The 13,684-nt window shown below is 42.5% G+C and overlaps 1 protein-coding gene across 1 annotated transcript in view; it reads left to right on the plus strand.

Moving 5' to 3' along the window:
- Positions 1–9,827: 9,827 nt before the first annotated feature.
- The window catches only part of fosl2 (FOS like 2, AP-1 transcription factor subunit), a 22,854-nt gene continuing 18,997 nt past the window's right edge, over positions 9,828–13,684 (plus strand). The window contains exons 1-2 of the mRNA XM_019884069.1: positions 9,828–9,907; positions 12,418–12,587. Coding sequence (XP_019739628.1) covers positions 9,862–9,907; positions 12,418–12,587 — 216 coding nt within the window. The 5' untranslated portion in view covers positions 9,828–9,861. The remainder of the gene's footprint in view (positions 9,908–12,417; positions 12,588–13,684) is intronic.

Below are 13,684 nucleotides of genomic sequence, written 5' to 3' on the forward strand. Positions count from 1 at the left end.
TGATTCAGCCTTCAACGTTTCTTTGAATAGAGACTGACATTGTGCTGAGAATTTAGTGACCTACTTTGTTTCCGGAGGGAGCACATTCTGTCTTAAAGTTCATCACTGAGTTTGACGTTGAACCAAGCTGACATAATCCCTTTAAGTAACTTGTAAACAATCCCCTGCAAAGTGTCTTTAATTATGTCACCTTTGCGACGCTTAAGTCACATTTACTTAGCCTTCCACCCGCTAACGCGGATCACCTTTGATACAAACGAACATGGATTCATCCGCTGTAATGATCCTGCGGAGGTGCTGCTCGAGTTACCTTTTGAAGATGCCTCTCAGCCCCTCCTGAATTGCAGAGCAGAGGTCTGCCAGCCCTCCCGGCTAATACTCCACAAATCCACTAATCCGGGCGCCTTTAACAGATCTCAATGGCAGTCGGATGGAATCATTAAAGGCTGGAATAATTAACTTGGGATCTTTGGACACGGCCTGATTAAATTGATGTGTGTGTGTGTGTGTGTGTGTGTGTGTGTGTGTGTGTGTGTGTGTGTGTGTGTGTGTGTGTGTGTGTGTGTGTGGTCTGGCAGACTTGACGCTTTGTTGGGCCCGTAGACATAATTCGAGGAGCAATGGAGGATGCGATGGTCATTTTCCCCTCAAAGGTTGAACGGGTGATTGTGCTCCGTTTGCGCTTTGTATTGGGAGTCTTCCCCTTCTATTGCATGGCTTGAGGTGGAAGAAGAGGACACTCGAATTCACCAAAGCTACACTTAATTAATCAGTGATGGTGTGCTGCCCAGAAGCAGGTGTTCTTATAGCTCAAGGGAGCTGGCGAACATGAACATTAGCATTTGATGAATTTTAAGTGCACTGGTGACAGCGCTCTAAGCAGCTAGCTTGGAGGCAGTAAGGACCTGCCAGCCTGAAGTAGTGACAAGTGTGTGAAACAGGATCACTTAAAGCCCGGGAATGAGTACCGTTCTGTGCACATAGTTGGCTGTCGGCATCACTCACCACCGCTTCTCCTCCAAAGTGGGGATCTAGAGCCCTTTCCTTGACACTTTTTGACCTCCAATTTAACTCCAAGTATACATTTTAGAGCAAATAAGAATCATCCGGGTTGCACTTCTGCCTCACAGTTCCGAAGTTGCAGTTTTGATTCGTTGTAGACTGGCCATACGTGTTAAGTGTGAATGATTGTCCAAAAGCCTCTGCGCCGCACATCACCTGAGATAAGTTCCAAATCAGCCAGGCTGAGACCCTAATGAGGAAAAGCGGAATAGCAAATCGATGGATGGATAGAGGTCATCAGTTCCAGGGCCAAAGTATTGACATTTGAAATGCTTCGCTCAAACTGTTGGGATAAACTGACAGTAGTACATGAATGATATGATCTGTGGAAAAATTGGCCCTTTGTGGCTCCATCCTGTCCCTCTAATTGGATTCTTAAGAAACCGGCACGCCTGAGCAGAAGGACGGTAAATCAATTGCTGGGCCCTTGCCAGCACACTCAGAGCGGTCACGCCTCGATGGACTTCAGGGACTTTGCTAAAACGAGGGAGGAATTTTCACAAGACCCATCCCTTGTTTGGCAACTGGTTAGACGACGAGCAAACAGTAGTAGAGTGTAGGGACCTGAGGCAGCTTGGAGGATTCAGAAGCAATGTAGAATGCGATATTGCTGCTCAATTGGTGCATTTATCACCTCTTTTTGGTTTTGATTGTCCGTCCCCACTCAAAAGAAAACTCAACCCCATAACATTTGGTCACAGGCAGCTCTGTTATTTTTTATTTTTTTTAAATTCTTGACCGATTGAAAGTGTTGAAAATGTTTTGCTCTCTTTGCCTTTGTTTTTTGCTTTCCTGAAACGTGATGGTTTTGACATGATGCCACGCCAGCGATTTAGGCGTAAAGTTAGACTCGTCGCAAAGAAGGCATACTCCCAGCGTCGCAGCGGTGAGTGATGTCTGCTTAATTACAAGGATAATGCTTGCGCTGCTATTTTTGTCAAAGCTGCATGTGGATTCTCTGCGACTATTTATCATGATGAGGCACTTTCACATTTTACGCAAAACAATGACCCACACAGAGGAGGTGTTCATTGAACCTCCACATCAAGTTAACCCTTTCATGCACCCTGTAACCCGATAACATAATGAGCTGTCCACTGTAGTGACCGCTGTCCCTGAAAGGGTTAAAATCCTCCGCTACTGAATTCTTCAACAAATGAGAAGGCCTTGGTGAGACTCCCTCCCGCACATGACCTCGAGTTTACAGTTTTCAGTGCTCTCACCAAGGCTTTGCCTTCATGACATCCCCTGATGTAATATGTGCATTTGATTGCTCTGGACAGGACAGACCCGTGTGGCTGCTTTCAAGTTACAATTGAAGTTAAAGAAAATGGAAAAACCCAGTTGTAGAATTAATCCAAGAGTTGCTTACAGAGCTGAAGTCTCTCGCACCATGCTGAGATCTATGGTGACATCATGCAAGGCATCAATTTGATGTGACTTCAGAAGCCTATTTTTCACACACACACACACAAAAAAAGTTGCTGTAACAGTGAACTACAAATCCCCGAATGGATTCCACTGATGAAGGGAAGATGCAAGAAATGATAACAGAGACAGAGGGGATGTTTGTGAGTAAAAATCCTGAATCACCTGAAGAGGGTTAGATGGTAAACCGCAGAGGAGGAGCTAATCATCGGGGCAGCCTCCGAAGGGCTTGAATATGTCAACTTCATCTCAATGATTTATTTTTTAGGGACCTTCTGATTCCTTTGTTGAATTCCTCATTTTGATTTAATTTCATGAGAAAAGACAAAGAGTGAAAGAAGAAGCTGTCATCACAAACTCCAGTGACTGTGGGGTACGTTCTGTTTTGGCTATACAGTATGGACAAATTCAGAGTGACATATTCGGAATTGTATTCTCTCCTCCCCTCATCTTTTAACCCTCACTGAAGAAGAGTGTGTGCGCGCGGGTGCATCTGTGAGGAGTGGTGGATTTCTGAGGCTATGGAGCATTTGCCATGCAGCGTAGGGTTGTTGATGCGAGCCATGTTGAGGATGATGGAGCTGAGAGGCTTAACTAATTTTGGAAAGAGAGAGCAGGAGGAGGAGTTGGTGGTGGTGGGGGGGTGGATTTGGGGTCCTTTGTTGCTGTCTGTTTGATCTGAGAATTTGAAAAAACAATTGCCCAGAGATGTCGTGAAAATGAGAGAATTACTGCTGGGTCCTTCAGTCTTCTTTTTAATCAAACTGAAGTAGCACAGGAAGTCTAATGCACTCCCAAGTCAAGGCGACCACACACACACACACACACACACACACACACCACACACACACACACACACACACACACACACACACACACACACACACACACACACACACACATCATCTTGCTTGCAGATAATAACTGAATTGAGCTTAACCCTGACGCTTAATTGCTAATTAGCACTCATACATAAGAAGCCAGGAGAGTGTCGCTAAGCTGATCAAATTGCTCTTCACTTTTCTACCTGTTCCAGGAGGTTTTGCCAATTTGTACTACATGTACTCGCTCTTTTTGGCTTGTAACCAGACACACATGTTTTTTGTGGAACTGAGGAGAAGGGCAAGGTGGGTGGGGTTCTGTCCTCATCTTCCCTTTGAGTGTGATCACAGGCGCTTGATTCTAAACCTTTTTATGGGTTAACTTAAGCACATCCTGCAGGTGTTTTTCTCTGGAATACATCCAGCTCGCCTTTTGGTCTCGCTTTTTTGTGTGCTTGATTTTCATAAATATAAGACTTTATTTGCTCAGAAGTTGAAGAAGAAAACTAGCTTGAGGAGTTCCGTGAAAATAAATAAGACAATGTATCATTAGGGGTAAATCGGGAAATAAAGAGTTTCAGGATCTATTTCTGTGTTTGAGGCGAGGCGGCATGGTGGTCGACTTCTTAGCACATCCGCTTCACAGCGCAGAGGTCCAGGATTCGATTCCAGGCCCCGAATGGCTGGCTGACTGACTGATGGACGGACTGCCAGATATTAAAGACGTTAGTGGTCAGGTGGAACGCAAAGTGAATGCAGATACTGCTCAGTCTAATTATGCCAATTTGAAATGTTTCTTTTCCCCAAAGGGAGTTGACAGAGAAAGTTCTGGTCGAAGACGTTTCTTAACTACAGGCAATGCTTTAAATATGTGTATAAATACTTGTTTTCCTTTCATGTAATAATAGTGGAAAACAAATTACAATCGGTTCAAATAAAAATCAAAGCAAGCTACCCAAACCTGAATTATCCTCAGAGTGGAGTGGAAGGAATACTGGAGGTGAGTTGCCACAGTCTGACTCGTGTTGCGCTTGTCAATATTCAAAGGAGACATCTGGTGCTGGTTTTGTTCACAGGTGTCTGAAAGAAAGTGAAGTCTGAGATTTGTAAATACATTATACATGTTTGAAAAATGAATGAACAAAGACTGAAAACTATGTGCTACTCAACTGTGGAGCTGTACAGCATGAAGCTGTTTTTCTGTGCTATTTATCAGAACCTAATGCTGATTCAACAATAATTTGAATTCACTGATTAAAACTGGTCAGTTCCTCATGTCACACACACACACACACACTCACACACACACACACCCAACATCCACAATTTTGCTAAATATTACCACATCATTCTAGCATATGACAAGCTAATGCTAGTGCTATTAACACTGTTAGCTAAATCAAATCTGTGATTGAAGAGCATGCTTCATCCTCTTGTTGGAAGACTAAAAATCACTTTAATAGATATTATTGTCAGGCGACCCGTTGGCCCAGTGGTTAGCACGTCGACCTCACAGTGCAGAGGTACAGGGTTCGATTCCAGCTCCGACCTCCCTGTGTGGAGTTTGCATGTTCTCCCTGTGCCTGCATGGGTTTTCTCCGGGTACTCCGGTTTCCTCCCACAAGCCATGTTGAGGATGATGGAGCTGAGAGGCTTAACTAATTTTGGAAAGAGAGAGCAGGAGGAGGAGTTGGTGGTGGTGGGGGGGGTGGATTTGGGGTCCTTTGTTGCTGTCTGTTTGATCTGAGAATTTGAAAAAAAAATTGCCCAGAGATGTCGTGAAAATGAGAGAATTACTGCTGGGTCCTTCAGTCTTCTTTTTAATCAAACTGAAGTAGCACAGGAAGTCTAATGCACTCCCAAGTCAAGGCGACCACACACACACACACACACACACACACACACACACACACACACATCATCTTGCTTGCAGATAATAACTGAATTGAGCTTAACCCTGACGCTTAATTGCTAATTAGCACTCATACATAAGAAGCCAGGAGAGTGTCGCTAAGCTGATCAAATTGCTCTTCACTTTTCTACCTGTTCCAGGAGGTTTTGCCAATTTGTACTACATGTACTCGCTCTTTTTGGCTTGTAACCAGACACACATGTTTTTTGTGGAACTGAGGAGAAGGGCAAGGTGGGTGGGGTTCTGTCCTCATCTTCCCTTTGAGTGTGATCACAGGCGCTTGATTCTAAACCTTTTTATGGGTTAACTTAAGCACATCCTGCAGGTGTTTTTCTCTGGAATACATCCAGCTCGCCTTTTGGTCTCGCTTTTTTGTGTGCTTGATTTTCATAAATATAAGACTTTATTTGCTCAGAAGTTGAAGAAGAAAACTAGCTTGAGGAGTTCCGTGAAAATAAATAAGACAATGTATCATTAGGGGTAAATCGGGAAATAAAGAGTTTCAGGATCTATTTCTGTGTTTGAGGCGAGGCGGCATGGTGGTCGACTTCTTAGCACATCCGCTTCACAGCGCAGAGGTCCAGGATTCGATTCCAGGCCCCGAATGGCTGGCTGACTGACTGATGGACGGACTGCCAGATATTAAAGACGTTAGTGGTCAGGTGGAACGCAAAGTGAATGCAGATACTGCTCAGTCTAATTATGCCAATTTGAAATGTTTCTTTTCCCCAAAGGGAGTTGACAGAGAAAGTTCTGGTCGAAGACGTTTCTTAACTACAGGCAATGCTTTAAATATGTGTATAAATACTTGTTTTCCTTTCATGTAATAATAGTGGAAAACAAATTACAATCGGTTCAAATAAAAATCAAAGCAAGCTACCCAAACCTGAATTATCCTCAGAGTGGAGTGGAAGGAATACTGGAGGTGAGTTGCCACAGTCTGACTCGTGTTGCGCTTGTCAATATTCAAAGGAGACATCTGGTGCTGGTTTTGTTCACAGGTGTCTGAAAGAAAGTGAAGTCTGAGATTTGTAAATACATTATACATGTTTGAAAAATGAATGAACAAAGACTGAAAACTATGTGCTACTCAACTGTGGAGCTGTACAGCATGAAGCTGTTTTTCTGTGCTATTTATCAGAACCTAATGCTGATTCAACAATAATTTGAATTCACTGATTAAAACTGGTCAGTTCCTCATGTCACACACACACACACACTCACACACACACACACCCAACATCCACAATTTTGCTAAATATTACCACATCATTCTAGCATATGACAAGCTAATGCTAGTGCTATTAACACTGTTAGCTAAATCAAATCTGTGATTGAAGAGCATGCTTCATCCTCTTGTTGGAAGACTAAAAATCACTTTAATAGATATTATTGTCAGGCGACCCGTTGGCCCAGTGGTTAGCACGTCGACCTCACAGTGCAGAGGTACAGGGTTCGATTCCAGCTCCGACCTCCCTGTGTGGAGTTTGCATGTTCTCCCTGTGCCTGCATGGGTTTTCTCCGGGTACTCCGGTTTCCTCCCACATTCCAAAAACATGCATGGCAGGCCGATTGAACACTAAATTGTCCCTAGGTGTGAGTGTGAGCGGGGATAGTTGTTCGTCTCTGTGTGCCCTGCGATTGGCTGGCAACTGGTTCAGAGTGTCCTCCGCCTACTGCCCGAAGACTACTGGGATAGGCTCCAGCAACCCCCGCTACCCGTGAGGAGAAGCAAATCGGAAAATGTATGGATGGATGGAAATTTTTGTCATGGTAACCATAACATCTGTGCAGCCACAGGACTGGCGTGAAACACCTTCCAAGTTGTATGGCTGTTTTCAATGAAAATAAATCGTAAATCCGTTTTGAAACTATCCACTGACGGAGCTGTAGTTGCACCAGATTTTCGGAGGTCTTACATGGCATCATGATGACATCATGCGGGCCACATCGAGGCTGCTCATGTCTTTAATCTGGCCCACGAAAATGTACATTATCAAGAGTGACTTAACCTTTTTTCACCTCTCTAAAATTTAATTAAAATGTTGTATTCATTTTTATTTGTTTATTTGTTGATCTTAGTCAACAGTGTGTCCACTGATTTTTTTTTTTGTAAATAATAAAATTGATAAAGACATTAAATTTGGGGAAATAAGTGGTGATGATATTTTACGATTCAAATAGTGAAACAACTGCATTTGTTGCATTCGGCCATTTTTCTGAAATTGGTTAGTATTTTTTTTCCATTTACATCATTAGATTATATTTTGTTTCATTGTAATTATTATAAGACTACGATATTACATACATTTTATTTTCTGTTTAATGTTTGATTAAAATATAATTACATTGTTTTAAAAATAATTTATGACAGTATTTTCAAGATAACGCATCAGATTTATACGGTGTATCGCTTTTCTTGACACTGAAATGTTTTGGGTTTTTTTTTTTTTTTTTAGGTTTTTTTTTGGGGTGGGGGTTTACCCCATCTACAAAAACCTGGCCCATCTGTCCATATTAAAAGTCAAATGTGGACGTGCGGCAAAATAGCCTGCTCTTCCATTTTAGACAATGACCAAATATTGTCGCTTCCTTCATGTAAATGGTTAGCTTGAGTTGTCTTGTTGTGGTTTTTTACTCCCCCAAATCAGTCCTCTCGCCTCCAACATCCCCATCCCCGCGCCCACACCCCATCTTCTCGCTACCTGAGGAGCTGTCACTCTGGATCACCGTGCTGTCGGTTCAGCCTGTCAGACTGAGAGACGTGTTCTGATCGGCCGTGGACACTGATAGACCTGTCAGGTGAGATGACAGCCACAAGTGGGGACGCGCACCGACAGGTACATATAATGTGACAAGACTCCTCCAGCCCTCCACCAACACTGCTCCCTCCTCGTCTCCTTCCGAATAATAAATATCCGTGCGTTGGAAGTTTGGAAAGAGTGTTTGCTGATGAGTTGAGGAGAAACTTTTGATCTGAGCACATGTGATGAGGCCACGTGACTCCAGCCTCAGTTTGGCGTACATTTTCTAAACCCTGACAACAGGATGCATTCAACATAGCACAGAACATCTTTAAGTCCTGAGCAGGCAGCATCATCAGAGGATGGAATATGGAGGATTAAGCCTCGGCCTTCTCCTTATGCGACAGTTCACTATGACGTTTTACCAATTATGTCTGTTCTTCCAGGTGAAAAAAGCCAAGCGTTCTCTGATGGCACCATGAGTAAACAAAACCTTCCGTGCCATTTGAACAAGGCACAGCAATTGAATAGCAATACAGTGGTACCTCTACTTACAAAATTAATTGGTTCTGTAAGAAATTTCCTAGCTAGAAAATTTTGTAAGTAGAGACGCGTTTTCCATGTAAATGCCCTAATCCGTTCCAAAATTCAGACATAACTGTTTTCTAAAGCATAAAACTGCATCAAAATATGTAACAAATACATGTTACATGTTGATTATTGCACAATAAATGAGAGTTGTGCATAATGTAAAGAATAAAGAATAAAAATGGTGGTCATTTAACTTTGAACTGCATCCTCATCGGGATTTTTTTTTTGCCCTCTTTAGTTCATGTTCTCTCTCAGAAGTGGTTTTTGCCTGACATTTTGTCACGAACCAATCCAAGGAAGGTTGCTTTTATCGGTTTTTAACAGTCCTTCGAAAATGTCCCAGGCAAACATCAGCATAATGAGCGATTGCCCGACTGGTGAACACTTTTTCTGGGTGATTCACTTTTACGTAAAACTATCGGCCCGAGGGGCGATTGATGAGGACGCCGCATAGACACATATCTATCTATTTATCTACACGCATCGACACACGCGGTAGAGGTCCCTCTTAGCCAATGGGATGTCAGGATGATGCTCGCTAATAGCCAATGGCAGAGCAGCTATAAGTATGTTGCATTCAGGAAACTCCGGGCTGCGATTAGCAGCCCATACTGTATTTATACCTTTTCGTATCTTGAAATTTCTTTTGTAACAAGAGGCAATATTTTCCTGTAGAGGCGTTTCGTAACTTGAAAATTTAGTATGAAGAGATGTTCGTTAAGTAGAGGTACCACTGCATATGTATTGGCCTATCCTTGGTCATATTTAATGAGCCGGGGCTGCCATTGAGCGGTTCCTCTGATGACTGATGTTGTTTGGCTTACAATTTTTTGGGGCTATGGATGATATCTAAGAAGGCAACAACATTCTTTTGTTGATGCTCAGATTAATTGCACAGACATGCCCTTTTGATGGCAAAATAGAAAGAGCGTTATGTTCTACTCAGCAAGGCATTTACACAAACTCACTTAAAACCTCACACATTTGGTACCTATTTTGTGCCTAATGCGAGTGTTACGCAAGCCGCGGTCTAATTGTGTGCATGGGTGGAATTTTCTTTCTTTTGTTATTTTCCTAGACTCACAGAGGTGAAAGAGGGCGTTTGCGTCGTTGTGGCATTTTTGGTTTTACATCTGCCTTCCTTGATGTGCTTTTTCTATCTCTTATTTAGTGTCACCTGTGTCTTTGTCACCTGTCCGCCCGCCTCTTTGCGTCTCGGCCAATCAATTCTTCTGCTCACTACCCCAAAGTGTGCCTCATTGCCTCATAGAGGCTGTTGGCATTTTGTCTGGATGTACACTGCATGGCTCAAGTGAAGAAAAACACCCGCTGGAAATCAAAATTACAGCGTAAGCATAAATAATTACATCTGGTCTAATTATGGTAAATTAGATACCATTATATAAGCAAAGTCATTGCCAAAATGGCCACTTGAGTGATGTGGAGGGTCCCCTAATTTAAAGCAACAAACGGGAAGAGTCAGCTCAGTCTAATTGTGATAAAAAATGCAATATTTGTACTGTTTCAGTTATTTATTATTGTTCTGTGTTGTCACTGCCTGATGTCGCGGCTTGTGGAGTTATTTGTGCGCAGATGCGTTTGGAGTGTCTGTGCATGTGGGTTGTTTTATGTGTTACATGAATGTAAACGCAGCCATATTGGATAGGTGTTGAAATACACATGGGAATGAAGAAGTGAATGAATTCTTTATTTCGAACATGTGTGACACGTTATGGGATGCTCATTTATTTTCCAACCAAACCACCCACCGCATGGATGAATTCAAAAACTTCCAACACATCTGGGCAAGGTTTCTCGTTAATATGTGTACATGTCATCTTAATGTAACTCAACTTGTTTTTTTTTAGTTATCAGTTTTTATTTACTAATTAAAACATTATTTATTCCTCAGCCACACAATGGCAGATTATTAAAACGATACAGTTTCCTGTTTTCTAAAAACATGTTAAATTATTTTTTAAACAATTGCGTTGCATGGCCCACGTTGGGCACTTGGACCTGCAGTGTAAGTCCAACCATTGTTTCCTTGTTTCTGTTCAGTCTTTGGCTATGTCTAGTTGTCCAAATGGAGCTTTTGCACGAATGTTTGCCTGCCTCTGCCTCCCTCACACACCAAACATTGTTTTCTGAGATTATTGTGCAATAATTAAGAAAGAACTGTGTGTATTTTTAAAAGGCAGCTGACTCATGATGGCCTAGCACTCTGAAAGCAAAAGTCAAACCAGTTATCCGACCTTTTCAGTTCGCAACAATTGTTCTTTGTCAGAACAAACATACTGTATATCTGTACTATACTGAAAACAAAACACAAACGCAACACAAACTCATATGAACATTCCTACTGTTATCTACTCCAACTTGTAAAAATAGAAAGTGTTAAAACGATCGGCACAATATAATAGGGGCTCCATGTCGCGGTCGCCCTCTTACCTCCGGCGGAGCGCAGTGTCCCGAACGCCCGCCTCTCAGGCAGCAGAGGAGCTCCGCCACGTTGCGGTCACCCGCCATCCTTGCAGCCGTCGCAGCGCAAATGCTAATTGTGTCCGACCAGAGAAGTTGCTCTACGTCACGGTGCGAGTGGCTGCTTCAAGAACGGAGGCAGGTTTGGCAGGATTTCAAACATGCCTGCCCGCAGCTCTAGTGAGGGTATCTGGATTAAGAAGTGGATGGATGGATTGATGGATGGATGGACGGATGGACGGACTTTGAAAAATTCGGGGCACCAGAGCTCCAGCTCCCGTCGAGTTTGGCTGCTTACGATGCGTCATTCATTCTGGGATAGGCGGTGCCGGCTGTACCCCCTCGAGGAGGTCTTGGGGGGAAAAAAATAATCAAGCTACAGTAATCCTTTAATCTAGATTCAAATTCAAATTTAAAGTATCTATGAACAATCCAGTTTACTTTCGGAACGCATTGTGTTCGTATCTTAAAGTTATGCCATACCCCTGACTTAGACAGTGATGCTATACAGCTAACGATTAGTGAACAATATTGGAGACAAACAGGCCTTTGTAGCACAAGCATTGCATTTTTTTAAAGTCCTCCCCCCCACTAATGTACAGCAGACACACCGAGTGGTTCCAGAGGTCAAAGGTTGTCGCCTCCATATCTGAAATATAGCCTTTAAACTATCAAAGCCAGTCAGGCGTCTGATCCAAGCTAGCCAAAGCATTCAAGTGAGGTGAAAGGTCAGATATGCGGCTTCATGTTCATTGTCAGGACCCCTCTTTTAACATATCTTCAGGCATTTAGGAATTCTTGTTGTTTTCCAAGTAAAAACCTAATTATTGAAATCGAAGATGGGCAATACAGGTGAGGTCAGTTGTTCCATATAGCCTACTGTACGTTTCACTCCAAAAAGATCGCAACACTGATGCCAATAGCTTCATTTGGTCTTCACAGGCAAAACCCAAATTTGAAACTGAGCTGATGCACTCAGTGCTATTTAATGTCTGAATAATCATTTGAGGAGTACACACCTGGGAAAATAAACAAACAAACGAACAAACACAAAAAAATGACATCCTAGGCATGTGTTCCAGTACTTTGCCATGTGGGTGGGTTTGTAATCCCGAGTGGCAAAAGCTCAGGTGGCACCACTCCCAACCAAACCCTTACATGCCACCACCATGTTTCATTCTCTATTTAGTGTTATTTTGGTAATATGCAATGTTGTTGTTGCACCCAACAAACCTTTCAGAATTCGGCCCAAAAGTTTAACCTTATTTTTGTTGGACCGGTAAACATTTTAACAAGTGTTTGGAAGATTTGTGTGTTTGCAAATAGCTGGATGTTTATTTGTAAGATAAAGCTTCTGTCTTGCCACCCGCCCCCATAGCCCACGCACGAGGTATCAAGAAGATGGAAGATTGTTGCCACGTGTACATACCAGCTAGTACTCGCCAGAAATTCCTGCAGCTCCTTCAATGCTGCTGTTGGCCTCTTGACAGCCTCTCTGACCACTTTTCTTGTCTTGTCTTCATCAATTGGACAGACGTACAGTTCTTGGTAAGGACCACATATTCTTTACTTGTCTTCACTGTTCTTCCATACTAGTTATATTTAATGCCTTAGAAATTGCTCTGTACCCTGAGTGACACTATTGGGCAGTGAGAGTGTTCTGATGCTGTCGAAGCTCTCTATGGACCATGTCTTGTGATGCAGGATATGACGATGAAAATGTCAGGAAAAGCCTACTAGAACATCATCCATCTGTCCGTTATCCAAACAGCTTATCCTCATGAGGGTTCATCGTAGTTACTTTATAAGGCGTGTGCTAACTGCCAACAATTCTTGCAATTCCTTCAGTCTTACCATCAGTGAGTGGATGCCTATATTGTCCTCTACATGGGGAAATTGTGAAATCTGTATGACTTATGAACATGAATCATGAATTTTACACAAAGAACTTGAACAATTTCAAAAAAGAAGACATTTGTCCCCATGTTTAAAAGACCTCCACAAAGGAATCATCTTTATGGGTGCCCATGTGCACTTTTGCGGTTTCTTGACTGCCATGTAACCATGTGAACCATGAGTGTGATTTTAATTTACAAGTCATTTTAATTCCCACAGTGTGATCACCAACTACAGTCCGAGCATTTATACTAAAATGTTTTCAGTCATTTTCAAAATGAAAACATCCAGGCTGTTCAGACATGCCGCTGACAAATTAGTTCATGTTTGGTCTGCTGCATCTTGGCAGGGACTACAATTCAGCAGAGAGGCATTTGCGGATTGATAATAATTGGAAGGAAATATTTCAACCCACTTTTGTCATGGTTCTTAAATTGTATCAACTGGACAGTTATCTACCAAATGAAAAATTATGAGAAAATAGGGGCGGTCAATGTGAGAGACGGCAGTCTGTGTGTGTGTGTGTGTGTGTGTGTGTGTGTGTGTGTGTGTGTGTGTGTGTGTGTGTGTGTGATCAGTCAGCAGATGTGCCTCTTAAGAAATTAGTGCGATTAATTTACTAGCCTGCATGCCAAATGTTCTCTTTCAGTTTGGACCTTACACATTCTGATCTGAATTCACTTTGTCGTTCACACCAGACACTTGTTTGTTACACTCCCTTTCACTTTTTTTTTTCTTTTTTTTTTTCT

The sequence above is a fragment of the Hippocampus comes genome, unplaced genomic scaffold (assembly GCF_001891065.2).
Source record: "Hippocampus comes isolate QL1 unplaced genomic scaffold, H_comes_QL1_v1.1 scaffold331, whole genome shotgun sequence".
In the NCBI taxonomy this organism is placed as follows: domain Eukaryota; kingdom Metazoa; phylum Chordata; class Actinopteri; order Syngnathiformes; family Syngnathidae; genus Hippocampus; species Hippocampus comes.